General features: G+C 44.4%; 2 protein-coding genes across 3 annotated transcripts in view; one reads left to right on the top strand and one right to left on the bottom strand.

Annotated features, from left to right (window-relative positions):
- The window catches only part of ADAMTSL2 (ADAMTS like 2), a 47,030-nt gene extending 43,520 nt beyond the window's left edge, over nucleotides 1-3,510 (top strand). For both annotated transcript variants that reach the window (XM_051980284.1, XM_051980285.1), the window contains 2 exons: nucleotides 1,490-1,634; nucleotides 2,545-3,510. In XM_051980284.1, coding sequence (XP_051836244.1) covers nucleotides 1,490-1,634; nucleotides 2,545-2,663 — 264 coding nt within the window. In that variant the 3' untranslated portion in view covers nucleotides 2,664-3,510. The remainder of the gene's footprint in view (nucleotides 1-1,489; nucleotides 1,635-2,544) is intronic.
- Nucleotides 3,511-9,208: 5,698 nt separating this feature from the next.
- FAM163B (family with sequence similarity 163 member B) overlaps nucleotides 9,209-12,547 on the bottom strand; it is a 58,231-nt gene continuing 54,892 nt past the window's right edge. The window contains exons 2-3 of the mRNA XM_051980286.1: nucleotides 11,256-11,371; nucleotides 9,209-10,791 (exon numbers count right to left, since the gene is read on the bottom strand). Of these exons, the coding sequence (XP_051836246.1) occupies nucleotides 10,399-10,791; nucleotides 11,256-11,348 (486 nt within the window). The 5' untranslated portion in view covers nucleotides 11,349-11,371 and the 3' untranslated portion in view covers nucleotides 9,209-10,398. The remainder of the gene's footprint in view (nucleotides 10,792-11,255; nucleotides 11,372-12,547) is intronic.

The following is a 12,547-nucleotide window of genomic DNA, read 5'->3' on the forward strand; positions in this document are numbered from 1 at the left end:
CAAAGGAAGAAAATGGAATATTAACTTACCTCTCTGCCTCAGGGATAATGGGGGATTTTGGACAAATGGTGTGTTTGGCCTTTATGGTGACTAGTTACCTCCCTGAGCCGCGGTCCAGAAAGCTCTTGTAGGCCCGCTGCACCCCCCAAAGCACAGCCCCTCAATTTGCTACAGTTCAGACACATTTAGGCTTCTAGAGAACAAGGAGCTAAATGGAGTACTGTGTTTTGCACTTGGCCCAAAAAGGCCCAGCTGCCCCCCAAGACTCTTTCAGGGTGATCACCAGAGGCTGATTGTAGTCTCTTTGGCTAAGGTTGTCAAGCTGGCTATGTATGTCCTCTATCGCTCTCCCCACTGAGTCCTAATCAGGACTTGTAGCAGATAAACAGCTTGGAGGCCTCATACTTGGCTGTGTAATGTGGGGTCGCCTGTACTGGGGCAGGAAAGAACCCGGAAAGAGGGGGGCTGTGTCTGCTGTCTGTGAGATCTTGGCAGGGAGTGAGGCAGGGTCAGCAGACGTCTTCACTGCTCTGTACCGTGAAGTGGGGTTTTCCAAGGGCAACATCTGCACAGGGAGCTCAGGGGAAGGATTGATTTAATTGGAAAACAAAACAAGACTTTTATTGGAGTGGGAAAAAAATTCCAACTCCCCCGTCTCTACTCAAACCCTAGGATATATAACAAATTGTGTTGCACTTTAGAATTTACATGTCCATTATTTCATTTAATTCTCACAAGAGCCTGGTGAAAAGGAGGGTGGTGATTAAGAGACTCATTTGAATTATAGAAGTTCTTTTTATGGTGGCAGAAAATTAGAAACTGCCCATCAGTTGGAGATTGCCTGAAAAAGTTAAATTATACAAATGTGACAGAATATTATTATGCTATAAGAAATGATTAAGGGGATTGTTTCAGAGAAACCTGGAAAGATTAGTATGGACTAATGCAGACTAAAGTGAGCAGAAGCCAAACAGTTTATACAATAACAACAATATTGTAAAGACATACAGCTTTGAAAGATTTAGAGACTGATTTAAACAGTGACCAACCACAGTTCCAAAAAATTCCTGATGAAATATGCTGTCCACCTCCTGAAATGGAGTCAAGGTGCAGATACTTTTTTTTGGGGAGGGGGGACATGGCCAAATGGAGAATTTGTTTTGTGTGACTCTGCATGTTTGTAATGTTTTTTGCATTTTTTTCCCATGGGGAAAGAACGTGGACCAGAAAAATAAAACAAAATTAAATATCAAAGACTCATTTGATGGATGAAGGAGATCACCATCCCATGAGATTACATCTTGTCCAAAGTCATATAACCAGTGTTTATCAGTGTATTGTGTTCCAATGTCCCTTTCAAAGGCTGTCTGGGTGGGACCAGGCTAATTGCTTGTATATGTCGCTTAGCACCCAGACACAGAGCTTGGCTGTGTGTGGCTTGAGATAGGAGGAGTTTTGCTTAACAAAGAGTCATCTCCACTTTCTTTAGTGCACTAAAACCTGTGGAGTAGGAGTGAGGATGCGTGATGTGAAATGCTATCAAGGAACAGACATTGTTCGGGGCTGTGACCCATTGGTGAAACCGGTTGCCAAACAGACCTGTGACCTGCAGCCATGCCCTACAGAACCTCCAGGTGAGAAGGGATGGATTGGGGAGGAGAAGGGCTGGAGAGATGGTGAGTAGAGAGCCAATGTAGTCGAGCCCTGGGAGCCTTTGCCTCCCAGCCCGGCCTTCTGGGGATTTCTTCATCAAAGACAAAGTCTATCCTAGTCTCCTAAATGATCCCCTCCATTCTGGACATTTTGTCTTAATCTCACTGTCTCATAGACTTTCTCCCACTTAACTTATCACTGCCAAGTTCTCTAATTGTTCCAAGTTAGACTGTAAGTTCCTTGGTGACAGGGACAGAATCTCGTAATTGTTGCATATCCCCGCAGAGTCTTTCACGGAGCCTACAGTAAGGACTTTGTCAACAGTTACTGATGAACTGTCTGTTAGAAATGGCTCCAGCCCCAGTCATACCACTTGATTCACTCTGGTGTGAAATCACATAGTAACACTCAACGTCCTCCTTCCCCCACCTGCAGCAAACCTCCCTGTAGGCAGCAAATGACCTTTGCTTTCTCTGAGGGTGGTTGGCTGATAGGGAAAGGAGAAGAAAGGCACTAAATATCCCTATTTCATGGATGGAGAAGGTAGGGCTCAGAAGAGGCCTAAGTGCCTGTGACTGACCTGGGATCAGGGCTCAGATTTTAGGCCATACTTTAGTGTGAGGACCCGTTGTTCTAGGAACTAGGGACCCCTTATCTCCGAAGGGAAGTCAAGGAAACAGGTGGCCTATTCTTTGCCTGTCTGTGGCTTTCCTCCTAGGGATCAGTGCTTTATAAACAAGCTCACAAAGAGTTGGAGAGGGAGCAAGGGAGATCAGCTAATCCTAGGAAGGTGAGGTGAGGGCTAGCCTAGGCATTGCCCTGGGATCCCCCGGCTTTCTCTCTGGAGTCACTCTCCACCATTTTACCTATTTTTTTTTTTTCTTTCTGTAGATGACAGCTGCCAGGATCAGCCAGGGACCAACTGTGCTTTGGCCATCAAGGTCAACCTTTGTAGCCACTGGTACTACAGCAAGGCCTGCTGTCGTTCTTGTAGACCCACCCACTCCTAGGCTCCGTGGAGGAGAGACCTCCCTTTCGCCCTGGCCAGGACTGCCACACTGAGAGAGTGAAGGAGTGGGGGGAGTCCTGTGGAAGGGGAACTTCCCACCTCTTCTTTTAATCGAAGTTCTTCCCAGTAGCTGGGAACACAAGCCTGTGAAAAATGGACATTGGCCCTCTGCTTGTAGAGAAGGGACTTTGACCACGCTCTGCCGAACCTCCTCTCCCTCTCCTGATCCCGTGGGAGAGATCCACTGGTCACCTGCATTGGGTTTGGAGGCTGGGAACCCATCCACGATTCCTCACTGCTGTATGTTGGTAGTGCTGGATAGATGGAAGGATGTACATAGAATCTTGTATATTTGTTTCTGTTTTTAGATCAAAACCTTTGTGGGGGTTTCTCCTCCAACCCAGGCCTGCTTGGTCTCCTGCCTCCATGCCCAGCTTCTTGCTCGCTCTTACAAAGTTCCAAAAGGAGGGGAGAATGTTTGGGAAGAATGTTTGGCAACCAAAACATTGGAAGATGGATCTTGTTGGTTTTACGAGTTGCCTTGGAGTGAAACCTTTTGTCCCCTGGTTCTTTTGGGGAGGGGTACTACAGGAGAAGAGAACAGAAGACTGTAAAAGTAGGTGTATACTTTTCAGAGAATTTTATCTCATAACCAAATGTCAGTTTCATAGTCCTTATAAAAGATCATCAATGCTGACAGAAGTGTATATAATGAAACGTACCTGCACTTTATATCACAAAAGACGCATTTGTTTCTTAATATATTTGTTTACAAACAGTGGATTTTATCCCTATAATCATTAATCAGTACTCATCTGTGTATGTCAATAAAGTTGTCATATTTATGATTGGCATCTGGTTTCATTCACTTGAGATGCTTTGGGTGGGATGAGGGAACCTGGAAGGAGGTAGGGAAAGAGGTAAGCTAGGTGGCCCAGTGGAGTGAGTGCAGGCTGGCTGTGTGACTTTGGGCAAGTCAACTCGTGCTCTTTGCCTCGGTTCTCTCATCCGTAAAACAGGAACCATAATAGCATGTACCTCCCAGGATTTTTGTGACAATCAAATGAGATAATACTTGTGAAGGGCTTGCACAGTGTCTGGCACATAGCAAGTGCCAAATAAATGTTAGCGATTAGTAAGAAGTACAGGGAGCTTTGAGGGAGAGCTCTGGACTTTTGCCTTCATTGGAACAGCAGTGACACACAAACCTCATGTTGAAAAGGCCGGAAAAGTCTGTCCCAGGGCAAAGCAGTTTTGTGAATATACCCATCAGTCTGCTTTGTACCAGCCAAATTTAAAAAAACAAACAAACAAACCCACAAAACATTATGAAATGTCAGAGCCGGGAGGGATCTTTGAATCTAAAATGTTAGAGCTTAGAACATGGAATGTCAGGGAGAGGGGATCTCTGAACAGGAAGAGCCTCAGAAAATGCAACATCAGAGCTGGAAGAGGTCTTAAGACATGTCCTGTCAGAACATTTATGTCAGAACTGGAAGAGACTTTACAGACTGTATGCCCCACCCTGCATCGTACAGATGTGAAAGCTGAGGCTGAGGGATTGTTGTTCAGTCATTTTTAGTCATGTCTGACTCTCTATGACCCAATTTTGGGGTTTTCTTGGCAATGCTACCGGACTGGTTTGCCATTTTCTTCTCTGGTTCTCATCTCTATAGAGGAGGGAAACTGAGGTAAATAGGATAAATGACTTGTTTTGAGTCCCCTGGCTAGTTTCTGAGGCTGGACTTGAATTCGTGAAGATGATTCCAAGTCCCAGTACTCTATCCCCTGCATCACGCAGCTAGTGGACTCCATCAATCAACAAGCAAGAGAGGCAGCTGGAGCATGCAGTGGATAGAGGACCTAGACTCAAGATGACCTCAGTGCAAATCCAGCTTCAGACATTGACAGCTGTGTGAACCTGGGCAAGTCACAATCTCACTCTCTGCTTTAACCCGCTGAAGAAGGCAATGGCAAAGCATTCTAGTATCTTTGCCAAGAAAACCCCATACAAGGTCACAAAGAGCCAGACAACTGAACACCACAGCCAGGAGCTGTGCTAAGAATCAGGTCTCTAGATTCCCAATCCTGTGCTTCATTCACAAAAGCATTCTGCCTCTCCGGTTGTTGCTCAAAGCTAGATCGGCATATGGTGAAGTGAGGAGGGAAAACCTGAGCAGTGAGAGCGGCAGGGAGAGCCGGCTCTGTGGCTTCTGGTTACTAAAATGTCAATATGAGCATTTACACTTCGGAAATGGGGACCAAGAGCTTGATTTGTTTTGTTGATTGTCTAGACTTGTTAATAATGCGGATTAAATTTAAAAGTCTGTCCCCACCCACCCCAAGATCAGAGTTGGTTTAACATTTACCAGCAGCCCCCTGGATTGCTCCATAAACATTGCTTGAGCTCAGCAGCAGTGTAATAGAAAGCTCGAGGAATACAGTCATCTCTAGGTGGAGTTTAATAGTCATATTGGCTTTTATCTAGCATTTTAAGATTGCAAACAGCAGTGAGGTGGCACAGCGGATAAAGTGCCACGTCTGCAGTCATCATCCTGAGTTCAAATCTGTCCTCAGATACTTCCTAGTTGTGTGACCTAACAACTGAACAAGTCCCTTAACCCTTTTGCCTCAGTTTCCTCATCTGTAAAATGATCTGGAGAAGGAAATGGCAAACCACTCCAGTGTGTTTAACAAGAGAACCCAAATGGGGTCACAAAGAGTCAGACATGACTGAAGAACCAGATCAAGGTTTGCAAAGTGTTTACATCCATTATATCACCTGAGCTTCACAACACCACTGAGCCAAAGGGGACCAGCAACTTCCCTATTAGTCAGCTGTACTCTGAGGGAATAAAGAGTTATATAAAACATACTACGGGCCAGGCTAAGCACTTTTTATAAATATTATCTCCTGTGATCCTTATAACGATCGTGGGAGGTAGGTGCTCCTTTATCCCCATTTTACAGCAGAGGAAACTGAAGCAAACAGAAGTTAAATGAGTTGCCTGGAGTCATGCGCCTGAAATCAAATTTGAACTTAGGTCTTCATGATACCAAGCTCATCACTACATCTACTAAGTCATCAGCTGCCTGTATTGGGAGTGGGATGGGAAAATGGAGAGGAGATGGTAAGGAGGGGAGAGAGAGAGAGAGAGAGAGAGAGAGAGAGAGAGAGAGAGAGAGAGAGAGAGAAAGAGAGAGAGAGAAAGAGAGAAAGAGAGAGAGAGAGAATCAGAGAGACAGAGACACACAGAGAAGTAGAGACAGAGAGACAGACACAGAATGAGACACACATACACAGAGATACAGAGACAGAGATAGAAAGAAACAGAGAGACACAGAGAGAAAGAGAGGGGAAGAGAGAGACACAGAAAGAGAGAGGGAAAGAGAGACAGACAGACAGATGGACAGAAAAAGAGAGACAGAGAAGACAGAGAGAAAGAGAGAGATAGAGGGATAGAGAGAGACAAACAAAGAGAGAAGACAGACACAGAGACAGACATACACAGAGTGAGAGGCAGAGACAGAGACACACTGAAACATACACACAGAAAGACACAGAGACAGAGAGACAGAATAAGAGGGAAGGAGAGGGGGGAGAGAAGGGGGAAAAGGTGAAAGAGGGAAAAGAAGATGAAGAGTGAGGGAGAGAGGGAGGGGGAAAAGAGGGGAGGAGGGATTGGGGAGGAGGAGGAGAAAGATGACAATTCTTCTGTAAGCTTGACAAGAAGTACACCCCAGTAAAATCTTAGTGGCTTAGGCTCCCTGTTCTCCTTTTCTTCTCGGAAGGCAGTGGTCCTCCTAGCAGCCATGACAAAATATTAGAGAAACTCACCTTAACTGAAAATTCTTTAATCCCCTGCCTGCCCTCTGACTGAATCCATAGGAACTTCACCCTTTGTGGGGCTGCTTGGGTCTCACAGCTGTCCATCACCTGGTTGCAGCTTCCCACGACTAGGGGTTGGAGCTGGGGTGACTGGACATTCAGCAATTGTTTCTGGCTTCCAGGGAGACTGGGCCTTTCCCAAACCAGGAGTGGGGGCGGGTGGTGGGGCTTGTGTAGAACGGTTCCAAATTTACTTTCCTGGGACCACCCAGTTTCTGCCCATGATGTACAGATGAGGAGAGGAGAGCTTTCTCCAAGTCACGCAGCATGTCACTGGTGACACACCCTACACTCCCTACACTCCTACTGAGCACATGGCTCTTTGTACCAATTTGCTTCATGGACTTAGGCGAGCAGAGATTTCTAAGGTCATCTCGTCCAACTCCCTTGTTTTAGACATGGGACCCATGGAGATTAAGGGATTTGTTCAAAGTCTTATAGATACTAAATTGCAAGGGTGGGATTTGAATCCAAGGTAGGAAGGTGTTGACTTACTTTATGAGCACTGGGTAAAAAGTGAGAAATCCACAGGGCTACTCCGAGGATCAGTTTTAGAGCTGGAAGAGACTTTAGAGGCCATCTAGTCTGAACCCTTAGAGATGAGGAAACTGAGATCCAGAAAGCTCAAAAAACTTGCCTAGGATTAGCGACTATGTGACTGAGTAGATGTCCTCCTCATTTAGTCCTCCTGAGCTTTTTGCTTTGACTCATGCATTCATGTAGTCAGGACTAGCTTTCAGCACACAGGGGTCAGACAAACCTGTCTTTGGGGTCTTCCTTTCCCCATCTCTCACCCCGTGTTTCATCTTTATTCTTGTTTAGCTAATCAAAGAGACTTGTCGATAATTAAGGTGTCAGCTAATAATGAAGAATGCTCTGTCCAGGAGTATTTGCATTTAAAGGAAGATTCTTTAAGGCCTAAAGAAATAAAGGCAATAGGGCTGTCTTTAATTTGGTATCATCCTTGGTTATTCTGTGGGCACCGTTCTACCTGTGAAGTCTGCTCTGCTTCCACTCATCCCCTCATTCCACTGTTCTAAGGCTCATTCTGGGGCAGGGGTGGAATCCCTCATGTTTTCAGATGAGCTTCATGGCAGTCACTTCCCTCCCCAGAATCAGATGACTATAATAGTTGTAATTCTTAGCCTTTCATTTTCAAAACCATACCATACACCAATTATATGTCTGGGTTATGGCCTTGACCTCTCTCACCAAGGACTTTTTTTTTTTGCTAAAGCCAGTCGTCTGTACAATGTCATTGCTGGCTGGCGGGATCTCTGTTCCCTAAACCACTATAAAGAGTGGTCTGGAAATGGGGCCAGATGAAAAAGCCTCTTCTCCATAGTAATGTCAAAGGTAAGGTTTATTTCTTTTTTTTTTTTTTTTTCCAGCAGGGCCCGGGAGTCAGTACCATTCAGCAGTCCACCTCTGCCAAGTTAATCTGCTTTCTCTTATTTCAAAGCTATATATGTACATATATTTTATAGTTATGTATAGATCGGAAAAGGAAACAGGAAAATAGAAAGACAACACAGGAAATTCCCCCCACTCCCTCCCCCCAAGTCAAATGCAACAGAACCAACCTCAGATAAGAATTTGTACAAAGTAAGAGTTTGGTTCAAGCTTCTGTTATAACATCAGACCATTGAGAACACCAAGCCTGGAAAAGATACTTACACCAAAGCTTCACTGACTATTGCCCCACTCAAGGATGAATTAACTGGGCAAATCTAATATGCTATAGAACAAGGCAGGAGGAGGAGGAGAAGAAAGAAAATCAAGAATACCAAAAGTGGTGAATCTTTCAGGTACTTTGAAACTTCTTCTGTGGAATTAAAAGCCTTCCGGGAATGAGAGGAAATTATCTTGTCATGGTGCACACAATATTTATAAACCAACCACAACTTTTAAAATGATAGTTTGCCCTTTGCCAAGAGCATGTCTTCTATGTAGAAGTTTTAATCGAGAGTTCAGTGAGGAGTACCTCCTTCTCTGGTTGTGAGCAGACTGGTCATAAGGGGACTATCCATCCATATCCCACATCCTATGCAGTGTAGTCTTGGAGGAGAAATCCCCAGAGACAGAACTGAGGGTGTCCAGAGAGAAGCTCAGCCACGTGGATTTTTCCAGGCAGCCTCATTTCCTGTACACTTTAAAAGATATATAGTTCAACAATCTGCCACCAAAGAGTAAGTATCACCTTTTACTAAATAGAAAATGATTGGAGATCCACACAAATGGCTGCCTTCATTGGGGGCTAAGTGATTTGCCCATCAGAATTAGAGGATTTCTCCAATCAGTTAAAACAGATTTATTTCTTCTCCTGGACCTCATGGATATGTACCAGTGATGGTGGGTTGTGTGTTCAGGTTAAAATACTTGGGAGGAAATTGTAACTGGTGGACGGGAGGTCTGTTGAAACAATTAGGTGGATCCTGCTGTTTATGCCTGCAGATCAATGTTCAATGTGGGTGGGAGGCAGGAGAAGAGGCAAACTGGTTTCTGGCTTCTAGGACAATGACAAACTCCAAGGACTGTTCTAGCAGAGAAGTTCCTATGTCAACCAGTAAGAGCTCATCTCGCTTTGTCCAAGGAGGCTTAGGCATATATATATATATATATATATATATATATATATTTGCATGTGTGTGTGTGTGTGTGTGTGTGTGTGTGTGTGTGTGTGGTGCACCTGCATGCCTGACTAAGGAAGTCTCCAGGCAAATTTGGGTCACTTTTTTTTCTCAGCCCTCTCTGTTTTTTTGTGTGTGTCTGTCTATGCTGAGGGCAGGACAAGAGCCCATTATTACACACATTAGGTGATATGTTAATAGTTTTATCTTCATTCTCTCCTTCCTCATGCATCCTGCTCCCTTTCTACCAATGGGGTCACCCAAAGTCAGAAGCCACTTTGGATCCAAAGGGATCTAGGGTCAGCAGAAGTGGAGATCCTGATAAGAGGAATACCTTCATGGCCGGTGGGGAGTGGAGGAGGCTGTGTGATTCTACCTGCCAATATCAGGCAGCCATTTGATATGTGAGACAAGATACCGGCCGTGGTGACCCTCAGAACAGTTCTGGGAATCAGAGATAGACTGGTACCAAAATTTCTTCCCTACAATGGCAGCTATGGCTTAAACACCTTAATTCCTGGGTTCCTCCTTCCCCCATTCCCACGCTACATATCCACTTTCACTCTCTGATTATCATCTCTTAGCCGGAATTTAGCCAATTTTGCTTCTGAGGCTCTTCCTTAAACAATGACCTTCCTGACTGTCCCATATCATGGGGACCTTTCCCTCTTCTCTTCCTACAGCTTGTATTCCTCATTGGGTATTAAACTTAGACCAGACTGCCTGCTACTATTAAATATGCTGTTGTATGCCCTGCTTCCCCAACTAGATTTTCCCCTCTTTGAGGGCAGGGGATGTGTTTTCTACTTTTTTGTGCCCTTTATAGTGCCTAATGCAGAGCTGGGCACACAGTGGGGGCTCAGGAAATAGTCTGCCCATTGACGGAATGACTTGCTCTGTTGATGATCATTGGACTACCAAAATACATTCATCATCTTATAAGCTCTCTCAGTCAGATCCGCTGGTGGGTTACTCAGGGGTGAAACTAATGTTCAGTCTGGAGGAAGGACTGAAAGCTCCCAAATCAAAGAATGATGAAGCTGCAAGGACCTTAAGTACCATCTAGTCAAAATCCCGTTTTTACAAGTAGAGAAACTGAGACCACTCCATGCCCATGGTCACACAGTGAATCAGTGGCAAAGCTACTCCTAGGAGCCGGGTCTCAATCCCCAGTCCAATGTTCCTCTCCCATTGCCAGATCTGGGGTCGGACAGGGCTCAGACATCCGTGCTGATGCTCCGGCTTCGGGAGAAAGCTTCCCGCATGGCAGAGAGGCGGTTGGGGTTGAGGGCCTGAAGACCACCAAAGGTTACCGGCAGCTCTATGTCTTCCTGACTGATGTTCTTATAGTTGATGCGCTCACCCCCATTTCGAACTTCCTCTGGTTCCTGAAGGAAGAATGTTGGTGGTTCATAGTGGGAGCAGCTGGGGCAGATGGTACGGCACTGGGGGGATTTCTGATTGAAAGATGAGGAAGAAGATGGGTAGAGTGAGGGTCCGTTAGTCAGCACAATATTTCGGTTGGAGTGGAGTGGTGGGACGTGGGAGTGGACAGCAAAGTCGGGCTCTTCCTCATCCTCTTCTGACTCATCTTTCTTGCAACAGTAATACTGGATGCAGAAGAAGAAATAACACTTAGTGTTTTTAACATCGCAAAGATACTTTCACATTCATCATCATACCTGACTCTTATAACACCCTAGGGAGCTAGGCAGGTGTTTATTTATCTTTATTTTATTATCTTTTATTTTTATTATATTTAAAATAAAATAGGACTTCTATTTTTATTTTTATTATATTTAAAATAGGACTTCTATATTAAAGTCCAATGTCTTCCTTCTTTTATTACTAACATTATAGAGATAGAAACTCCTAGGATGAGACAATGGCAGAGTCGGGCATCAAGCTGGAACTGCCTGTCCTGTATGCCTCTGATGTCTGACTTTCCCTTTCCCAGCTTCCTTTTCAGACTTCAATAGGCGATCGTTCTCTAGAAGCTAGGAACAAACTGAGCTGGAGAACATAGCTTCGCCCAGTCCAACCCAATTCGATAAAGCACATATCATTACTGTACCTGAAGCCTACAGTAACATAGGACTGCGATGATGCAGAGCAAAATAACTGTTGCTAATATTCCACCTGTGATGACCACAGTCCCGGCTGTCATTCGCCCGCTTCTCCATTAACTGCCTGAAAGACACAAGCAAGCTTTGAAAAATGCGCAGAAAGAAGATGCTGAGTTAAGGAAGCCCGGGGTAATGGGAGTCAACAAGCCAGAAGGGAAATGCCCAGAGCCCACTCAGGATTTAGGGCGTCCTAAACAGCCAGGTTTCCAGGAAGGCAGCCAGTGAGGGGGAAAAGGGCTAACTTTGTAGGGCCAGAAGATGGAGAGTTGAAAAAGGCCCAAAGGTTCCATTCCCTCATTTTTCAGAAGAGGAAATTAAGCTGAAGTCCTATGGCAAAGGTAAAGAGCTGATTGGAACCCAAATTGGAACCTAAACGGAGGCTGCTTAAAAAAAAAGACTTGAAGTTCTCATAGTTTGAGTCATTAAAAGGTAAAGTGGGTCTTACCCCTTTCCCTTTTGGCCATACCTTCTCTCCTCAGGCTCTTCTTAAGAAGGAAGGAAATAAGCATTTATTAAGTACCTACTTTGTGACAGATTTTGTGCTAGCTGTGTTACAAATATCATCTCATTTAATCCTTGCAACAAACCTGGAAGTAGGGCCTATTATTATCCCTATTTTACAATTGAGGAAACTGAGGCATAAAGAGGTTAACTGAATTTGCTCAGAGAAACTCTGAGGCTAGATTTGAATTCAGTTTCCTCCAAGTCTTAGGCATTCTTCTTTTAAAAGTGCTCTTATGCATTTTAACCTGGATAAATTTTGGGGAACTGGAGAAAAGGATTAGAAGCCTTCAGGGAGTCAGTTCTTACATATCTCTGATTAATCAATATCTTGATACATTTAGAGGAGGGTGGTGGTGAACTAATGGTTGATTGGGGGCCAAAGGCTTATTTTATTAAAGTGTTTGTATGCTTATTTTTTAAAGGGGAGTGGTGATGGATGTTGGATCCAGGAAAATTACTTGGTGCATTCATTTCCAAATCTGGGAAATTGGGATAATAAATCATCTGTGTTTCTCTACCTAACAGGGAATGATGAAGACAAGTGAGGGAATTCATGTGAAAGGCTATTCAGAATCAAGTCACTAAGGCAATCTACTGTTATCTGTGGTAGAAAATGGGTAAAAATGAGGAATCTAGTTAATCTCACTTATGATTCATAATAGTTCTTTACCCTCTTAAAAGCATTTCCATATCCATTATCTTATTCAATCTTCACTACAACCTGGTGAGGGAGGCA

The sequence above is a fragment of the Antechinus flavipes genome, chromosome 2, assembly GCF_016432865.1.
Source record: "Antechinus flavipes isolate AdamAnt ecotype Samford, QLD, Australia chromosome 2, AdamAnt_v2, whole genome shotgun sequence".
Classification (NCBI taxonomy): Eukaryota; Metazoa; Chordata; class Mammalia; order Dasyuromorphia; family Dasyuridae; genus Antechinus; species Antechinus flavipes.